Genomic DNA, 20,975 nt, shown 5'->3' with positions numbered 1-20,975 from the left:
GAGAGGAATAGAAAAATTGATTACCTCTAGATGCTGTATAAATAGAGTAAGGAGTAGGGTATTTTTTTTCTTCTTTTTTTTTCATAGAGAGTGAAATGCATTACAGTGAGTTTAGAAACAAAATTAAAGGCTTGATTTGATGAGTTTGTATGTGTAGCATTGAGGATATCCCATCCTTGCCTGTTCTTTCTAGACATTAGTAAGACATCATAATGTTATTTTCAACCACTGAATATTATACAAGGAAACATAAAACTGGGTTTTAATTGGTCGAAGATTTGTTTGCAGAGATATAGCCTACTGGTTTTGCCAACTTGACTGTTGTTGGCTTTGTCTGGGCATACAAAAAGCAACAAAACAACTTGAAACAGAACAGAAACAAGCTAAAGTATCAGGTTAAAACATAACCAAATGCTAAATATTATCAAAATTCAAATGAAATGTTATGCCAAACGCATGAATCATGTATGTTAGCAGTCATTGTTATACAGGTGTGTTCTATAATTGACTGCAAAGTGTTGAACTCCAATGTGTTGAGGGATGTTATGAGTGTTTGCCATATATCACCAAGGATCATCTCTTGGTTTCTGTTAAGGCTGCCTCTTGAAATTACTACTGCAGCTTCTTTGATGTTGTGGGTATGAAAGTCTTCTAAATACAGCATATATACGAAGCCATCAGTCAAGTCGGCGAAACTAGTAGGCTATATCTCTGTAAAAAATCTCTGATCAATTAAAACCCGATTTTATGTTTCCTTGTATTAGTTAGACATCTTTCAAATAATTCATTATCTTCTGTTTATATAAAACCATTACACAAGGGAAGATAAATAAACAGCACACCATCACTCAGTCCAACAGTAGTATCCTTAAAACATTGACACATAAGTTGAGTTGTCTGCAATTACAGCAAATCACCTATGGCAAGAAGGTGATTTGTTGGAATGAAAACATTCTATTTCCAAGAGGAAGTTCCCTGTCACCTCTGTATGAGAATTGCTAGCCCACCTTTAGTTGATGAAAAGCATTATAAAGATTTCAAATTATTAGATGGATTTGAACTTGGGACAATCCAACAAAAGAAAAATATTCCCACATCTTTATTGTTGTTCTACAAAGGCACTCTAGATGTACTTCTTCAAGGGATGCAGCTTTTATCACAGAATTCAATTATCTTTGCCACACATTTTGTAGTAACTAGCTATAAGATATAAAATAGATAAAATACTACCTGCAACCTCTGCTTTCACTCCCCCCCCCCCCGACATATGTCATCATAAGAAAACTATTTTTGTTCACTATATGAGGGTGGTCTGAAAGGTTCTTGGCCTAACAATGAAAAAATGAATTCATAATTTGTTTTTTCATTGTTAGGCATTTGTTTTTCAACATAATTTCCCTTAAAACTAATACATTTATTCTAGTGATGCTCCAATGCCATTATCCCATCCCTTTAGTGGTTCTCAGTTAGATCTGCAAAATACCCCTCTACAGTTGCAATCACCTCTTGATTCGAATTAAAACACTGACCAGCGAGGAAGAGTTTTAGTTTTGGGAAGAGACTGAAGTGAGAGGGAGCCAAATCTGGGGAATAGGATGGATATTCCAACAATTCATAGTGCGGATCCCTTAATTTTCCCATTGCCAAAACACCTTTATAGGTAGGTGCATTGTCCTGATGAGTTTGTTGCATTAATTGAGACAGTATGCCCAAAAATAAGTGGAATAAGTGAAACTTGGTTGTCTGAGGAGGATGTGATGTCAGGAATAGAATTAGAAGGATATATAATTTTCCAGAAGAATAGAAATGTGAAAGAGGAAAAGGGGGGGGGGGAGTGCTGTTAATGATTGCAGAGGAATTGTGTCTGCAAAATGTGGAAGTTGGTAATGCATGCACGAATTTTGAATCTGTGTAGTGCAAAGTTGAAATAAACAGGTTAGTATATCTGATAAGATGCTGTTATAGGCCAGGGAATACAGAGAATACTGATTGTTTTGATGAAACAATCAGTATGAAATGTTTAGGCAAATTACTTGGGCATGTAAAAAGAAGGTGATCCTGATGGGAGACTTTAATTACAGGAATATATAGACTGGAAGGAGAGATAGTGTATGGGAACAAGGAGAGCAAGTTTGTGGAATTTCTGAGAGATAAGTATCTTAAGCAGCATGTGATTAAAGCAACTAGAAGCATTAATATTTTGGATTTGGTGATAACTTCACAAGATGTAGTTGTTCATGCTGCAGCTGGTTGGTGAGAGTGATCATGAGGTACTTGTTTGGGAAGTGATGAAACAAGAAAAGATCACTGCCAAAAATGGATACTTGTCGAAGTATAAAGCAGGTGACAAGATGTAGTTGTTCAACTTCACAAGATGTAGTTGTTCATACTGCAGCAGGTTGGTGAGAGTGATTATGAGGTACTTGTTTGGGAAGTGATGAAACAAGAAAAGATCACTGCCAAAAATGGATACTTGTCGAAGTATAAAGCAGGTGATTATAGGAAGCTCTGTAGTTCCTTAGCATCAGTACATTGGGTAGATGAGCTGAGCAGAAAAGATGTTGACAGTGCATTGCAACTCACAAGGCAGTATCTGACGAAAGCAATGTATGACTGCATACCAAGGGTTAAGTGAGTAAATAGAATAGGAGTGAAATGGATGAACTGTGAAATCAAGTAAGCTGTGCTGGAAAAGAAAATATTATGGAGGAGGTACAAGACAGTTGGTGGTGATCAGGCCAAGGTTAACTCAAGGGAATTTTTCCACTACATGGCAAGCAAGAGGAAGAATAATTATGGTAGATTAACATTGATGGATAGTCATGGCAGCAGATTAACAGCTGCAAAGAATATAGTGGAATTATTGAACGAGCAGTTTATCAGCATATATCATACTGGTATAAATGATCCGGTGCAATATATAGAAGAGAGGCAAGTATTAGGAGAATAGGAAGTGAAAGAAACGGAGGTATATCAGATGTTGGTTGGGTTAGATGTGAATAAGGCTGTGGAAATGAATGACATATCACCACATATTCTTAAGGAATGTGCACTGCAGTTGGCTATACCCTTGACCTGGTTATTTAATGAAAGTCTTGTAGTGGGTAGGGTTCCTATGGAGTGGAAAGAAGGCAAAATAGTACCACGTCACAAGTATGGTTCTAAGACAGAAGTCTCCAACTATAGGCCAGTCTGTATAACTGCAGTTGTGGTCAAGGTGTTGGAGAGATTGGTAAGGAATAGAATACAGAATTGAGTTGATGGACATAGCATTCTATATGATGGTGAGCTTTGATTTGTGAAGGGTAGGTCCTGTTTTAGTAATTTACTTGCATTTTATGAAAAGGTGACAAGTGTGTTTGATAAGGGAGTATATTGGTTAGGTGGATTGGAGATTGGCTCTCTGAATGATACCAGCAGGTTGTGTATGATGGAGCAGTGTCTCAACAAAGAGGGTAACCAGTGGTGTATGTCCCAGAGTTCTGTTCTTCAGTTATTTGCTGATGATGTAAAGTTGGGAAGAATTAGAAGTAGCACTGCTGATGTTAATTCCCTTCAGGAAGATATGAATAGACTTTTTACTTGGACAAAAGAGTGGAGTTGTAGTTTTAATATCAATAAGTGTAAGGTGTTGCATTTTGGAGAGTGCAGAAATATAAGGCTATGTACTATTGATGGTGCTGTACTGCAGAAAGTGGATATAATTAGAGATTTGGGAGTGATAATTGACAGTAGTTTAGAGGGTATATTGCTAGCATTGCAAAGATTGCACATCGTAGTGCTGCTGTGATAAGAACTACTCTAATATCTAAGGATAAGGAAGTGGTTGTGCCACTGTATAAGGCACTGGTCAGACCACACTTGGACTGTTGTGCTGAGATCTGGTTGCCTAGTTTTCAATGTGATGTGGAGACATTGGAGCGGGTCCAGAGGCGAGTGACTAAGACAATGTCAGGAGTTTGGAATGCTGGCTATGGAGAGAAGTTGAAGAAATGTGGATTGCAGAGTTTGATGGATAGGAGGAAGAGAGGTGATATGATAGAGACATTTAAGTTAGTGAGAGGATTTTACCAGATTAATCCAGAGGGGATTACAAAAAGAGTAGAAGTTGAGAGTGGAAGAACCAGAGGTCATTCCTGGAAGTAATTTAAAGTGTGGTGAAGAAGTAGTGTGAGGAGTAGATTTTTTTACATGGAGAATTGTCAGTGAGTGAAACACATTATCAGAATGTTTTGTTAATGCAAGGAGTGTTAAGGATTTTAAAATTCTATATGATAAATATGTTGTCAGTTGAATGAATATCTACGATCAGTCTGTTGACTCCATGGAGAGTGTACGAGGGTTGTTGGAAAAGTTTGGTAAAAAAATAAGTTGAACACATTTTTTTGGAAAAAATCACATTTATTCTCAACATAGTCTCCATCAAGGTTTACGCATTTGGTTTAGCGAGTCTCCAATTTTTTCATCCCATCTAAAAAGTAGGATTTGTCGAATCGTGCAAAATAGTCATTGACAGCCTTGATGACATCCTCGTTTGAAGAAACGTTTTTCCTCATAGAGCCAAATTTTTAAGTTTGGGAACAAGAAGTCACACTGGGCCAAGTCTGCAGAATACGGTGGATATTGAACCAATTTGAGCCTCAATTCATGCAATTTTTCATTGTGACAGCTGATGTGTGGGACGGTGCATTGTCTTGATGAAAGAGCAATATTTTGTGTGCCAATCTTGACCATTTTTTCTTCAGTTCTTCTTTTAAACTGTCCAACAATGATGCATAATAGACTCCTGTTATTGTCTTACCCTTTTCCAAATATGGCCATCCACTTCTTCAAATAAAAAATTTTTTTCACTGTACGAAATTAATTTTTATCCATTTTTATGAAAAATGCAAACATGATATTTTAAATGTTTGCGAAACGAGACCTACGTGTTGCACGTGGCTAAAATTTTGCCTGGGATCATGTAAAAGATGATACGTGCCGACACTGGTATGAATGAACTAATTGTATCGTAGTCTGTTGGAAATTTACCAAACTTTTCAAACCACCCTCTTAATAATAATAATAATTTTAAATGAATTTTAAATTGTCATAGTTATCGTATAGTTGTCTGTGTAGTCAGAATACTAATGATGTCATCTTGTCAGACTTATTGGTCCCACCATCATACACAGCCACTCAAACTGTTGCTTAAATTCATTCAGTGTTTCTGCACTTCTATGTTTTTTTGTAAATGTATTCCATTTACAAAAAAACTTATCAGTCTAAAACACCATCTCCAGTTATGTATTACAAAAGCGAGATATGCATTGGATAAGGAAGATAAACATAATATACAGCAGACAACTCCTTATTCCCATAACTGAGATGAGCAACTACTCACTCTCTTGCTGACACTCTCCTTACACAGCTTCCAGGAATGTCCTCTCATTCTATTCATATCACTTCTCATTCTATGAAAATCCCTTCCACATTAATCTGGTAATAATCTCTTATCGACTCATATGTCTCAATCATATCACCCATCTTCATACTATCACTGTGGCTCTGAAAATTGTAGTTCCTTAGTCTTTCTTCACACCCAACATTTCAAATACTGAAATGTATGTGACCGAACAAGGCCTTTATACAAATCCCCTTTAAACAAGACCTTATATAAAAAAAAAACCTTTATTTCACTATAGTGTCCTTTACATCATTACTATAAGGAATTGTGATTTCTTCCCAGTTTTACTATTACATTCCCTCTTAAATTTCAGATCTTTGTTCACCATTATCCCCAGTTCCCCCTGTCTTTTCCACTTTCTGCAAAATATCCTCATCAGTTGTCTACTCTTCATCCCATTTTTGCCTTCCAAATTTGAAAACCACCTTACATTTTGTGCTACTGAGCTGATAACTCCACTCACATCATCCTTTAAAATCCTTATGTAAAGCTACATTATCTGCTCCACTCCTCATTACACTTACGTACTTTGCATGATCTGCAAGCAACAACATATCCACATTTAAACCTCTCCCAATATCAGTAACACAAGTTAAAGAGCACTGGTCCCAAAGCAAACCCTTGGAACATACTGCTGATGAGTTTTCTAGGATACTGCTTTCTCTATACATTGCCAGCCTGGTTGGCCGAGTGGTTAGTGTATCGCTCTCCAGCCAAAAGGCTGCAGGTTTGAATCCCGCCCTTGGGCATGGATGTTGTGATTGTCTGTGATAATACTAGTGGTGGCGTTAGTGTAGATGATGAAGGTAGTTGTGGTTGGTGGAGATGGAGAGTTGTAGAATAGGTGCCCTCCCTCGACGAGTCTTGGACTCCCTGGAGGTGTTTACGTAATAATAATAATAATATGGTTTGCTATTATCTAATCGCAAGTTGTCTATTATCTGATTCTATTCTTTCCAGTTTAATTACCAATGTTTTGTGTGTTAATTTATCAGCAGTCTTTGCAAAACCTAAATATACCACAGTGAAAGTTATATATCATTTGTCAATTTGTAATATGCGAGTGGTTTGCTAAAAGAAGATGCTGTTGTCAACTTAAATCTGGATCCAGGCTCTTATCACCTTCCCTAGCACCTTAACTTTAATGTCATACATATACACAGATTGGCCTGTAATTCCAAGTTTGTCTTATCATTTCCTTTGTAAAGTGAAACAGTTTTGCCCTTTTGTTTCTCCCCCCCCATTGCAAGACTTGTAATTTTCATTGAACATTTTCTCAAAACAAGCAGTGATGTCAATAATTCCTGTTTCCTTATTAACATCAAGTTTATGTGGTTTCTTGTTATGTTTTTTTTATGTTACTTAACTCTCATTTTTCTATTTTATTGCTTTCCTTGATTTTACATCAAACTTAAGATGATCCCCTTCAGAAGTAAGCAATAGTAGTTTCTGTATGAAGTTCTATAAGTATTCTTTATCTACATTTTTGAATAATCTAAAGTTAATAAAATCGATTAATATTTTAATTTTTTCTAATTTAGGTAACATTAAATATTGTACCTTATGTAAAGGATAAAATATGGCTGGTTACCTCAGTAGATCACTGTCGTTAAGTCCAATTGAGCCGAATCCACCTTCTCAGCCAGTACATATGTCTCTAACACCGAAACCTGTTAATAATGCTGAAGTCCGACGAATAGCTGATGCCTCACCATTGAAAATTTTTGTTTTGGCCAAGAAAAAAATTAATGATATTTTCATTGGTATGAGGGATTATGTAGATGAAAGTTGCAAGTTTCTTGAAGGTAAAGAAATATATATGTGTGTGTTTGTGTACATATTCTTTTCTCTCTTCCTCTTTCTTTAACAAATTTATTTATTTATTAAAATAGAATAATATATTGTTTCATTTTAATTTATTATATATATATATATATATATATATATCAATGGATTAAGATTTCAGGCTTAAGCATTGTCATAAGATTATTACAATAAATTTCATGGATAAAAGAATATATTATATTAGCAAAAACTTAAATTTATTAACCACCACGCTACCGGCCAGGACGTATATATACGTTCACATTTCCATGGATGTAAAGTGCATATTAAAATTGTAATACCATTGATATTACATTGAAATTTATGATGGATACGAAGCTTTTGAGGGTGCGTATTTGATCTTTAATGGCTGGTAAGGTAGTTAAAGCTGATATTTCTTTAGTCTGTCACTAGCATCTTCAGCTAACAAAATGACTGTACAATTTGTTAAGGAACAAACATTTCTAGGTGATATATGACTTTCATTGTCCAGTGTAACACCATTGCCCTGCTTATTAGACGTATGAAGTGGCCATTGCTATGTTTTGTGTTTTTGAAGGCACTAGTTGTAAATGGTCTTGATGCTTTGGATATCTGTGCATTATGTGACTTGTCAAATGAGTAGGATGAATGGAGAGTACTATTGTCTGCAAAGATGAAGAAAATGTTGTGGGCACTGAAGTACTTCAGTACCTGCAACTTGACAAAAAAAAAATCAGTACCTTGTTTAATCTGACAATAACTGATAAACTGACATGACATTACATCATTTTGTACCATCATTGTATTTTGGTTTAAGCCAATACAGAATGCAATTTGTCAGCTAAATCCCAAAGTGTCAACACATCTTCTTTCATTCGTTATCCAAGTGGATACCTATTAATGGAGTGTACCATGTTAATAGGAAGAATTTGATATTAGATCAGAAGCCCTATTCATTTCTCCACATTCCTTGAAGGCTATGTTGAAGTCTTCTCACAGTTATCTGGCTGCTTTGATCCTTAAGCCAACCCCACCCCATTTTTCAAATATGTGTCTCTATTTAGTGACCTCCAGCTTTTGTTTATCTGAAAGGATAATTCATTTTTATTTTATTTATAGCAATTTTTATCATCATCATCATCATCGTCAAATTCCTGATATACTCAAGGTGGCTAAACAGGATCTTATGATAGTACTACATGAAAAGTTACATCATTACTAACTTCCTATCAACAATTTTCCTCCACATTAATCTGTTATCTATCACATCTCCACCATTATTAGATCTTATTTTTGTCTTTTAAGACACTTCTTACTGTATCCATCCACCTACATCTTTTTCCTGACATCCTGGCAAAGAACATTTAGCTACTCTTTCCTCTCCCATTCTGTTTAAGTGGCTATACCACCTTGTATTAGCTCTGTTAATATCAGGCTAATATGAATATTATATGAATGCTAGCATTATATGAAGCTGTTAATATGAATGCTAACAATGCCAAGTTCTTTTCTAATACCCTCATTTTTAATATGCCATATGTTCAGTCCCCTAATATGTAGATCATCAGCAGATATGAGGACTTACATATCTGCTGAGTTAGTCTTGTATATGACTAGTTTAGTGTTTTACTAATCTCTCTCTTATTCCATATAAATTTTTCAGTTCACTTCCAACCATACCAGCTTTGCTAATTCTGCTGTTTATTTTCAAATCTAATTTGCCATTTTCACTAAAAATTGCTTAAATAGCTGAAATGAGTTCTCCATTCTAAATTGATTCTCCATTCAGGATGTTGTTGATGTTTTCATTGTCTTTGTTGGAAGTTTTTTCACTTGGTTATACTATAAATTAAAGATACCAAGAAATTATATACTTGGCTTAATCCTTTATCCAAGTGTAAGCAAACAAAGTGTGTGCCTGAAAGTATTTTCAGGACTGAGCAACTCATATAAAGAAGATAAGACTTCACATCACTTGCCTTAGTTCCTTTTGGCAACTCGTATATGAAAATATGACTTCTGCATTACTTCAACCTCAGTATCGCCTCTGGGTCTGGCTTCCACTGAAGAGACCTCAATAAAGGTCGAAACTGGTCTTGGATAGTGATCCTTCCCATAATGCATGGCATTATACATGTCCGCAAGGAGATGTGCTTTGCATTATGGGATACTAAGGCAAGTGATGTGAAATCTTAGCATCTTTATATGAGTTGCCCAGTCCTGAAAATACTTCAGGTCCAAACTTTGTTTGCTTACACTTGGATAAAGGATTAACCCAAGTATATAATTTCTTGGTATCTTTAATTTATCATTGTCTTTGTCTTTTTCATGATGATTTTATACCAAATTTATTACATCAATTATTCAATTTGGTCAAGGAATCCCACAGACTTATCCTGGACTTATTTAGGAGTATAACATAATTTGCGTAAATTAAAGAGCTGAGATTAACATTTCCTATTTTGATATCTTAATATTGTTTTCCTTCATAATGTGATCCATATAGATGATGAACAACAGTTGAGATAATGTATACTCTTGTTGCACACCTGACTTAACATCAAACCATCTTCCTGTACCTCCGTCAATTCTGATTGCTGATTTAAAATTCAAATAGAGACTATGTAATGCTTGATATAAAGTCCCATTTACACCATATAACTGAGCAACTTGTATAAAGAAGATAAGACTTCACATCACTTACCTTAGCTCCTTTTGGCAACTCGTATATGAAAATACAACATTTTGAACAGCTTTCCTGTTCTCAGGGAATCTGGATCTGGAAAAGTATGCCTTTTCCAGATCTACAAAATTTAAATACATCTGCATTTACCGTATTTGCCAGCATATAAGAAGCACTTTTTTCTTTGAAAATAGGTTTGAAAAACAGGGTGCGTCTTTTACACCAATATTCAGTGTTTTTTATTATTTTAATTTCTGGAAATTTTCTCTGTTTCGAGTTAAGTGATTTCTTTCTTGCTTCCTTGCGGTGTGTGAGAGTATTCCAGTTACGTAGAGTTTGTGATATTGTAAAGCGATAGCCACTAACAGAGGGATTGCCAACTTTACTGGATCAACATCATGGTGTTCAAGATTCATGAAGAGAAACGAGCTATGTATGCTGACTAAAACAAAAATATCACAAAAGATGCCAGCTGAATATGAAGAAAAAATTATATTTGAAATACTGTAAGTTCATTATAATATTCAGTGATGAAGTTTTTTTCCTAAAAAATATGTACAAAAAAGGGGGAGGGGTGTCTTATATGATGGCAAATATGGGAATATAGTTATATTCCCATAATTTCTCAACTGTTTGTCTTAGTGTGAAAATCTGATCCTGACAACCAGTGTTTGGCCTGAACCTAGCTTTTCCTCCACAATTTTTCTGAGCCATTTTTAAAGAATACTTACATAAATCTTACCAGGAACATTCAGAAATTCCTCTGTAATTCTCAAATTCAGCTTTCTTTATTCCCTTTTTTTATAGATGGGCACTATGAGCACTTTACTCCAATCATCTGGAATTCGACCCTCTGATCAGGCCTTCTGAATTATGCAATGTAGCCAGCCATTGTAAAACTTTTATACCTCTGTATTTCAGCATTTAGTCAAATATCATCTACTCTTGCTGCCTTTCCATATTTCAGGTTTGTGATAGTTTTTCTACTTTAAGTACAGATATATATATATTCCGGATGGCATTCCTGTTGAGTGTTTTCTACCACTTGTTTCATTTAGCAATATTTCAAGGCTGGATAACTGAGAAGAGACCTCCACATGGCCTTTTACGGAATGTGGAGAATCAACCAGGGCTTCTGACCTGATGTTGAATCCTCACCTTCTCATGGTGCACCCTGTTGGATTGCACCTGGATACTGAATGAATAAGGATTGGCTAACAATTTGGGATTTAGCCAACCAAATTGCATTCTTATTGGCTTAAACCATAACTTAAAATGATGGTAGTCATTTTTATGATAAATTGAATAGAATATGAACTTAATAAATTGTTTAAGTACTTACTGAAATTTGGAGATACTCACTACATGAATGTTTCCAGTTTCATAAACCACAGTAACTTCCTTCATGAAGATATTCAAGCTGCTACTTCTTCCTCATCCCTTAGTCCACAAAGGACTGCAGAGTAGATATTAGGAAATATTCTTTACAAAAATCTTGCACTGGGTCCTTGATTGACACTTTGCTTTCAGCTCTATAACTGAAGCACCTCTCCAATTTTTTATATCATCTATCCAGTTTATTCTAGATCTGCCTCTTTTTCTTTTTCAAGTTCCTGGAATAAGTCCTTCAAGAACTTGCATTAATAGACCATTTGATCTGCTGATTTGACTTAGCCACATAAATTGTTCCCTTTGAATCTTACTTCAAAATTTGTGATGTGATCAGTGTATGGTATCTTGAATAGTCATCTATAGCACTTCGCTTCAAATGCCAGCAACCTTTTTTCATCTTTCAGGAGGATTCAAACTTCACTTGTGTATAGAAGTTTGAATTAACTAGTGTGTGTCAGTAAGGCATAACCTGTTTGTAATTGTAAACTTGTTATCTGCCCATAGTGATTTTAGCTTTTGGAGTGGTGTTGTTGCTTTTGTTCTAATATCCTGTCTTGATCTGCCATCTTTGTTGAAGATATTGCCTAGGTATTTAAACTGATCAGCTTCTTCTCTGGGTGTATTGTCAAGTAAGATTTTTTCAGTTTCTGCTACAGCACTTCCTTCTTGGTCAGAAGCAGATATATTTGTCATTGTTGCTGAGCTATATATAAGGCACAGGCAAAAAGGGTGACTGGTATGTTAAGGAAGGTCAAAGCTAGCTGATGAGGCCAAAAGAAACCCTGAAGAGTTTTTCGCTATGTGGCAGGTTAAAGGAGGAGTGACTGTGGAAGGATGACTTTAAAAAGTGCTGGTAGTGGGAGGTAACAGAAGCAAACCAATAATTGAATTACTGAGTGAGCATTTTTCAGGGGTGTACCTTATAGGTAGTGATGTTGCAATGCCAGATATGACATTGACTGATGGGAGAATAAAGGTGGATGAAATGAAGGTGCTTAAAATATTGCAGAATCTCAATGTGAACACAGTCATGGGATTAGATGGCATATTGTCTCATGTATTACAAAAATGTGCAAGGGAATTATCATCTCCTCTGACCAAACTGTTTAATTTAAGCTTCAGTACTAGGAATGTGCTAGTAGAGTGGAAAGAGGGGAAAATAATCCCACTGCATAAAGGAGGCTCCAAGACAGAAGTAGCAAATTATAGACCAATCAGCATCTCAGGAGTGGTGGTTAAGGTATAGGAGAAATTGGTGAAAAACAGAATTCAGGACTGGGTGGATAGGAATATGATACTATACACGTATATAAGGAACAACATTTTTTTTTTTTTGAGGGCTAGGCTTGCTTATTTTTTATAATTAAGTGACAATAGAGTTGGTTAAGGGAAATGGTTACTCAGTTATATTGTTTGACTTTGAAAAGGAATTTGAAGATTCTACCTATAATTGTATCACATAAATTGGAGCAAATGGGGATGGATATAAATCTGGTGGTTTGGATTAGATGAGGCTGATGGACAGATGCCAAAGAGTGGTTTATGCAGAAGTTCAGTCCACCTGAAGGCAGATGACCAGTGGTGTATAACAGGGCTCAGTGCTTGGTAGTCTGTTGTTTAATTTGTACATTAGTGATGTAGGAAATTATCCGACAGGAAATATTTGATTTGCACCTTACACTTGGCAACATTAAACTGACTGAGTTTCATGTAGTCAAGTGGAAGGTGACACACTTTGGGAAGAAGAGATCACAAGCTAATTACTATATTGTTGGAACTGAATTGCAGGGACTTGGGAGTGATTGTGGACAGGGAGTTAAAGTTTAGAGTGCATATTGCAAAGGTAGCCAAAAAAGCACATGAGATTACGTGGTTGTTGAAGAACACACTAACAAGCAGGGATAGAGAAGTTATTGTTCTCCTATATAAGGCTTTAATAAGGCCACATCTGTGCAGATCTGGACATGCAGATTCCAAGGGGATGAAGAAGATGTAGAGAGGATCCAGCAGTAAATGACAAAGATTGTTTCAGGTCTATAGAATGCTCCTTATTAGAAGAGATTGACTTGTGGGCTTCAAAAATTAGCTGATAGGCAAAAAAAGAGGAGACGAGACAGAAGCATATAAGCTGTTAAAAGGGATTTATAGGATTGATACTTAAGATTTATTTTTCAATATATGACAGGAAAGGAGAGGACAAGGGTTCATATGAAAGTGTGGTTAGATAGGGTGTTAGGACTAGATTTTTTGCTTGTAGTGTAGGGTGGTGTGTGTGTGTGTGTGTGTGTGTGTGTGTGTGTGTGTGTGTGTGTGTGTGTGTGTGTGTGTGTAATGGATTACCAGGGACAGGTGTGAGTGCTTCACAGTGAATGAATTTAAGGAGTAGTATGATAGGTACTGTGTGAATAATGGATCTCCTGCAATGTCTTGACTCTGTAGAGATGCTTTTAAAATAATAAGTGAACTCTCAGTAAGTGTGTGTAATTGTAACACCAGAATATAGAAAGCTTTAATTTGGTGAAATTAAAGCCTAAATTAAACCCTAAAAGGCTTTAATTTGCTGAAATAGAATAGATAGAGAGAATGAGATTATTGAATTGATCCATCATTGCTATTTTGCCAAATTGAAGCATTTTAATTTTGAAAGCCAGAAATGTAGAATTACCCTACTTGAGAATTTTCTGAGAAACACTTCTGTATTTGAAACTGGAACAGTTTATTCATAATTGTATTTCAGCTCAGTTATATTTCTGTGCATTCCATTGTTATACACAAAAACTTTCTCTACTGAATATTTCACATTTTTATATAATCCCCCCCCCACACACACACTTTTCCAGAAATGAAGCTAGTGTTATTTTTCATCATGTATAATCCCTGAAGTGTAATGCTATTCATGTGCAAAAATTTTGTGGTTTATTTGATGAATGAAATAAGCACTGTAAAACAAATGTAGTTGTATGAATTCTTATTCACACCAGTAACTGTTTTCTGGAAGACCAAAAAGACCAAAAGCATTTTGCTAAAATGCTTTTGGCTTTTTTTCCCCCTCTATTTGTTAAATTGGAAAGATTCATATTAGTAAGTTGTCATCTGTTTTTTAAGATAGTAAGTTGATATGTCTAGGTAATGCAATGGTCATCCTTGACATATCAACTTACATTCATCAGATGAATCAACTGAATCAACTAGTCTCCAATAATAGCACCTATCAGCTTGTGAACTATAATCTGACAAACAGGATAAAGAAGAAAACTGTGAAATTAAGTCTGTCACTTCTTGGCCGTCAGATATTGTTAAAAAACTTATATCAAATTACACTCGTTCTCCCAGAATATATGGTGTTCCCAAGGTACACAAACATAACGTTCCACTTCGGCTGATAGTTGAGGGAATAGACAGCCCTAATTATCACCTAGCAAAGAAATTAGCATCAACACTCAAGGAGTTGGTAGGTCATTCCTCCTTCTATATAAAAAACACATAACACTTTATAAACAAACTTAAAAACATAACACTTGGCAAAGTGATTTATTAGTCAGTTTTGATGTTTCTGTCCTTTCACAAATGTCCCCATCAGTGACAAAATTCTTCTCCTAGAACAAATTTCCACTTGACATTACGGCTCTCTTTGTCCACATACTATGTTCCAGTTACTTCGTGTGGCAAAATAAATTTTACCTACAAAAAGAAGGTACAGCCATGGGCTCACCTTGATTCCCCCCCCCCCCCCAATGCTAACTTTTATATGGAAGCTTTTGAGCAACGTGCTCTTGATTCCTTTATTCTAAAACCTACAGTTTGGTTTAGATACGTTGACGATGTTTTGTTATCTGGTCAATTGGTCACCAAACTTTAAACCCATTCTTGGCCACCTGAACAAACAACATGAGCATATACAATTTACTATTGAAATTGAAAATCAGAACTCACTCCCTTTCCTGGGTACACTAGTCACACGTCTTCCCTCAGGCCGTTTATTCTTCATGGTTTACTGCAAACCTACACATACCAGCCAATATATGCATCCATCTGTTTTGTTTTCTGAAAAAACACAAATCTGAAAAACACCCCAACTCAACATCACCAGAGTTAAAGATCGGTACTATCAACATAAGAAGCCTGAATGGCAAAGAAATGGAGCTAGCTGAGGAATTAGATAAGTACCAAATTTACATAATAGGGGTGACTGAAACAAAAACGACAAAAACTGGTGAGATCTTTCTGAGCAATAAATACAAAATGTTATATTCAGGAAATGACAATCAAGGAAAAGAAGGAGTAGCCATTGTATTCAACACTAAATACGAGGCTAATCTTTTTGAATGGCAGGCAGTCTCAAGTAGAGTGGTGTAGGCAAATATGAGACTGGAGAAACTGGACAATGACACTTATTTGTGCCTATAGTCCCACAGAAGGTTCTACTAAGGTAGAAGTGGAGAAATTTTTTGAGGATTTAGAGAAAGCATCTGACACAATGAAAAAAAAAAAAAGTTGGTCCTTGTTGAGAATCTAAATAGCAGAGTAGGAAATGATTGTCAGACATACGAAAATATATTGGAAAAATTTGAAGAAAAGAGCAAAGCTAATAATAATGGCAAATATTTGTTGGATTTCTGCTCAGGACATGGACTGGTTATTACTAACACCATGTTCCAACATAGAAATGTGCACAAATTCACATGGAGAGAAGAGGCAAGGAATAAGAAAAGTCTCATTGACTATGTTATTGTTGATAGTGATGTTTTCTCCCTTGTGCAGGACACCACAGTGTACAGAGGATTTGAAATTGGAAGCGATTACTATTTAGTCTTGAGCAGGATAAAATTGAATTTCATATTGAAAAAAATAACATGTAAGAAAGTTTTAAAGCGAATAAAAGTTGAGCAGCTCTGAGATTTTTGAACTGTAGACTAAAATATACAAAGATTATTGAAGAAAAAATGAAAGAGTTTGAGAACAAGTACCAAACTTTAGAGATTCAGTGGCAAGCCTTGAAGAAAACCTTCATTGACTCAGCCAGAGAGGCATGTGGTGAAGTTGTCTGCAAGGATAGAAAAATTAGAACTCCATGGTGGACACAGGAAGTTAAAGAAACAGTGAAGGAAAAGAAGAAAGCATATCAAAAGTTCCTGGCAAATAAGTCAGCTTGCTCTTAGAGAATACAGACACAAATGTAAGAAAGCTAAACACTGTGTAAAACTACCTAAACAAAAGTCATGGGAGGACTTTGGCAAGAACATAGAAAATAAATATCAAGAAGGTGGCAAAATATTTTGGAGGTTATTGAAGAAGCTTAGGAATGGAGGAAAGAGTACTGTAAAAGGAGTTAGAGATGACATGAAAATGGGAGAAAAAGATATCCTTGAAGTATGGAGTAATAACTTTGAAAAACTGCAAAATGAAACAAGCAGTGATATGACAGCACAGTGGTAAAAAACACTGACCAGGAATACATATCCATACAATCCAAATGTGGAAAGGCAGCAGGAGTAGATGATGTCCGACCAGAAATGCTGAAGTATGATTGTATAAAAGTCTTGCAGTGGATGCACTGCATAGTTCAGAAGACCTGGAGAGAGGTACGAATTCCTGATGATTGGAGTAGAGCTCTCATAGTACCCATATATAAAAAGGGAAATAAAACAGTGTGAGAATTACAGAGGTATTTCCCTACTGAGTGTTCCTGGTAAGATATATGCAAGTATACTTGAGAAAACGGTTGAGAAGAATTGTAGAAGAAAAGCTTGGTGAAGAACATGCTGGATTCTGGCCAAACAGGGGCTGTCAGGATCAGATCTTCACTTTACGACAAATAGTGGAGAAATCATGGGAATGTAACAAAGATCTGTATTTAAGTGTTGTCGATCTGGAGAAAAGGCATATGACAAGGTGCCAAGAGAGAAGCTATTCAATACGCTACAGTTATGTGGTGTCAATGGGGCATTATATTAAGCAATACCTTGTCTTTATTTGAGTTGTAAGTCAGTAGTTAGAATTGAAGGAAGTACAGGATGATGGTTTAATGTTAAATCTGGTGTGAGACAGAGATGTGCATTATCTCCTCTGTTATTCGTTATCTATATGGATCACATTATGAAGGAAAGTGGTATTAAACATGATATCAAAATTGGTGATGTTAATTTCAGCTCTTTGCTTTATGCGGACGATGTTATACTATCAATAAATCTGCTACGAGTCTGCAAGATTCTCTGACTAAATTGAATAACTGTTTTAATAGATATGGTATGACAGTCAGCAATAAAAAGACAAAGACAATGAAAATAGGCAGAATCGTTGAAAATGTCAACTGCATTGTGAATTGAGAACCTGTGGAACGAGTAAAACATTTCAGCAGCTTGGGCACAATTTTTAGTGAAGATGGTAAATTAAATATGGAAATAGACAACAGAATCAATAAAGCTGGTATAGTAGGAAGTCAATTGAATTAATTCATATGGAATAAGAGAGAAATTAGTCGGAATACTAAATTAACTGTATACAAGACAGTGTTCAAACCAGTTTTAACTTATGGATCTGAGAGCTGGGTCAGAAGTAAAACACTTGACCAAAGACTAGAGACCACAGATATGAGAACCCTGAGAAAGATTATAGGTGTGAACAGATGGCATCAATGGCAATGTCATATTAAAAATGAGGATATTAGGAAAGAAGTTGACATTGTCAGTATCCAGGAATACGTTAGCACAGCTAATCTCAAGTGGTATGGTCATTTTAACAAAATGAGCGAGGAAAGAATGGCAAAACAAGTGTTCTCTGCCAGGTTGGCAGGAAAACAACCCAGAGGATGACCAAGATATTGGTGGATTGATACAGTACAATGTGCCTTAGGCAACAGAAATAAAAGATCTGATAATATTGGAGTCTTGACAAGTAACAGACTAATTTGGAGGAAAATTGTAGATAGGACGTTAGTAATGATGTAAATTTTTCATGTAGTACTATCATATCCTCTACACCCCTTGAGGGGTATATGGCAGGAATTTGATGATGGTAATGTTTTGTTTTATGTTTTTGCAGATTTTGTAACTGAAAATAATGTAGTAGCTCAGCAACATATTACAGCAGTGAAAAACTATAAGCATAAAATTGCAGGCATCAGAGAAGTTTTAGCACGAGATCACAGAAAGTGATCTTTTTTCGGAGGTAAATGGAGCTATTATATTGTAGCGATCTCGAAATTTAGAAATAGTAACATGAAGTTTATATTCACGTTATTATTTTTAAGCATGAACCAAGAAGCATTGGCAGTAGTCAGTTTTTGCATTTACTAAAGGATATTTTCCTTTTAATAATTAAAAATATATCAAAAGTTATTTTTTATCTTAGCGTATTCATAATGTTATTTTAATGAGCTAAGATAAAAATATCACTGATGAACGTACTTACTTAGTGCTAATTTGAGTTATTGTTTGAATTTATATTCTCTTGTCTATCTATTGATATCTATCTGCACTTTCAGGTTATTTACTCAAAAGTATAGTCACCAGAGGAATTTGACTAAATATTCAGTCTTAAATAATCTGCAACAACAGCAATTACATCATCCAGATGCTGATGAATACCAGTCTTTAGAAGCCACCATATGCAATGCCCACAACAAACTCATATCACCACCCTTTGCAAAAATTTGGAGTCATCAACGCCCTCAAAAACAGAGCTATAACAATTTGCTCTAATATACAAGCTCTTAAACAAGAATTACAAATTATTAGCAATACATTTATAAATAATGGCTATAGCAAAAATACTATTAATAAAGTTCTTCGTAAAACTTCATCAAAAAATAGATTACAGTAAACCATAGCTATCCAATACTTTAAAGGGTTATCAGAAAAAAAATTAATAGAATCTTACACCATTAAAATCTTAATACCATTTTTAAAATTAAAAAACATATTCAACTCATCTAAGAATCCTCTCCCTCCCATTGGCACATCATGGAGTTTATTGCATCTATTGCACCTGTAACTTACTTTATATTGGGAAAACTGGACATACAATCCCTATCTGTAAAAAAAAAAAAAAAAAAAAAAAAAAAAAAAAAAGCACAGACAACACATTAAATTTAACAATTTTGGTGAAGCCTCTTAGATTACACTCTTAACCCCCTACACCAAATTGATTGGAAAAGTACCTGCTCGTTACATCATACAAAAATCTGGTATAGACGGAAATTTAAATAAGCCTGTGAAATTTTGATTAACCACCCTAATCTTAAAATAATTTTGGCATAAAAATCCTAAGAATCTGGATGGCACATGTTCAGCCCACTTTCCAGCAAACCCTGATTTTAGGACTCTAAGGAATTTTTCAGTTGGTTGTAATTTATATGTATACTTATATAAGTAGGTTTTATTTTTATTTATTATTTATTAATTTTTTCCTTTTTGTAAACATGTTGCTCTCCATCTTAATTTAATTTTGTAACTTAATAGATGATAATAATAATAGGACTCTAGCTTTGTTGTACTAATTTTTTTTTCTTCCCTAGAAGTCAGGCCAATAGTTGTAACGGTTGGACAGTAACTTTAGCATGCCATGTAGATTGCAGTGCAGCTTGTTTCTTTGTATATATGTGTGTGTGTGTGTGTGTGTGTGTGTGTGTATACATACATATATATATATTAAGGTCATCATCCAGATGATGACCTTAATGGGAAGGTCAAAACGTCGAGTGTTTATTTTGGCTTATATTAAACTAAAGTTTTAGTCTCACACTGTAGTTGTTTCCATAATTTTCATAATGTAGATACATGAGTTACGTTTCCCATAATTACTAAATATTTATAGGATAGTTTCAAGAAATGTGCATACCTCTGTAAAAGATGATCAGTAATTTTTTTTTTTTTTTTTTTATGTTGAGCCCATACACGAGGGGTTGGTTGATCAACCTATAGTACATTAGTTCCATATATGGGTAAATATGTATAAAAGTTATGGAAGGGGAGAAGAGGATTATCTCTTTAAATAAGTTTAGAAATTCCATTAAATTGACATGGTGGATTTTTACTCTACAAAAATGGTGGATTTTTCTTATTGACATCATTATAGTTTTGTTACTCAGTACAGCACTGGTAGATAATAATACAAAAAGTTCATTTAAGGAAAAGTCATCTCCCTTTCTTTCTCCTCCACAGATTAATCAGATTCCATGGATATCACATTTAGGAAAATCCTTATTTACATTATTGACATAATATATATATATATATATATATATTATATATACTGTATTTTTCGATAGATAACGTGCACCTAATGTATAACACGCACCCCCAACATTTTCATCACTCCTTTTGATGTATAAATAACACATATGCGGCAACTATCGGTAGAGTTAGGAAGTACAGACAGAGGATGGAGGAATTCTTTAAAAGCATGTGCGTTGCTAGTAGCAGTGGTCGATTATTCCGTACATCCTGTTTTAAAATATTTCATAAAGTAAATCATTATTTGTTTATATTTTGTGATTAGATCTGAATTACCAATGGAAGACAGACGTACTTCTCGGAGAAATCCTACACAGCGCAGTTCAAGCTTGAAGTGGTAGAAGTAGCAAAGGAAAAAGGGAATCATAAAGCTGGTAGATTGTTCAGTGTTAGAGAAAGTAGTGTTCGTGAATGG

At 35.1% G+C, this 20,975-nt stretch overlaps 1 protein-coding gene across 1 annotated transcript in view; it reads left to right on the top strand.

Annotated features, from left to right (window-relative positions):
* Nucleotides 1-20,975, top strand: part of Marf (Mitochondrial assembly regulatory factor) — a 373,692-nt gene that overhangs the window by 18,437 nt on the left and 334,280 nt on the right. The window contains exon 2 of the mRNA XM_090399591.1: nt 6,988-7,251. Coding sequence (XP_090255717.1) covers nt 7,026-7,251 — 226 coding nt within the window. The 5' untranslated portion in view covers nt 6,988-7,025. The remainder of the gene's footprint in view (nt 1-6,987; nt 7,252-20,975) is intronic.

Source organism: Typopeltis vanoorti, chromosome 10 (assembly GCF_054136105.1).
Source record: "Typopeltis vanoorti isolate ZY-2024b chromosome 10, IOZ_Tvanoo_1.0, whole genome shotgun sequence".
NCBI lineage: Eukaryota > Metazoa > Arthropoda > Arachnida > Uropygi > Thelyphonidae > Typopeltis > Typopeltis vanoorti.
Note: the sequence above shows the minus strand (reverse complement) of the source record. Positions and strands in the feature narration are given on the sequence as shown.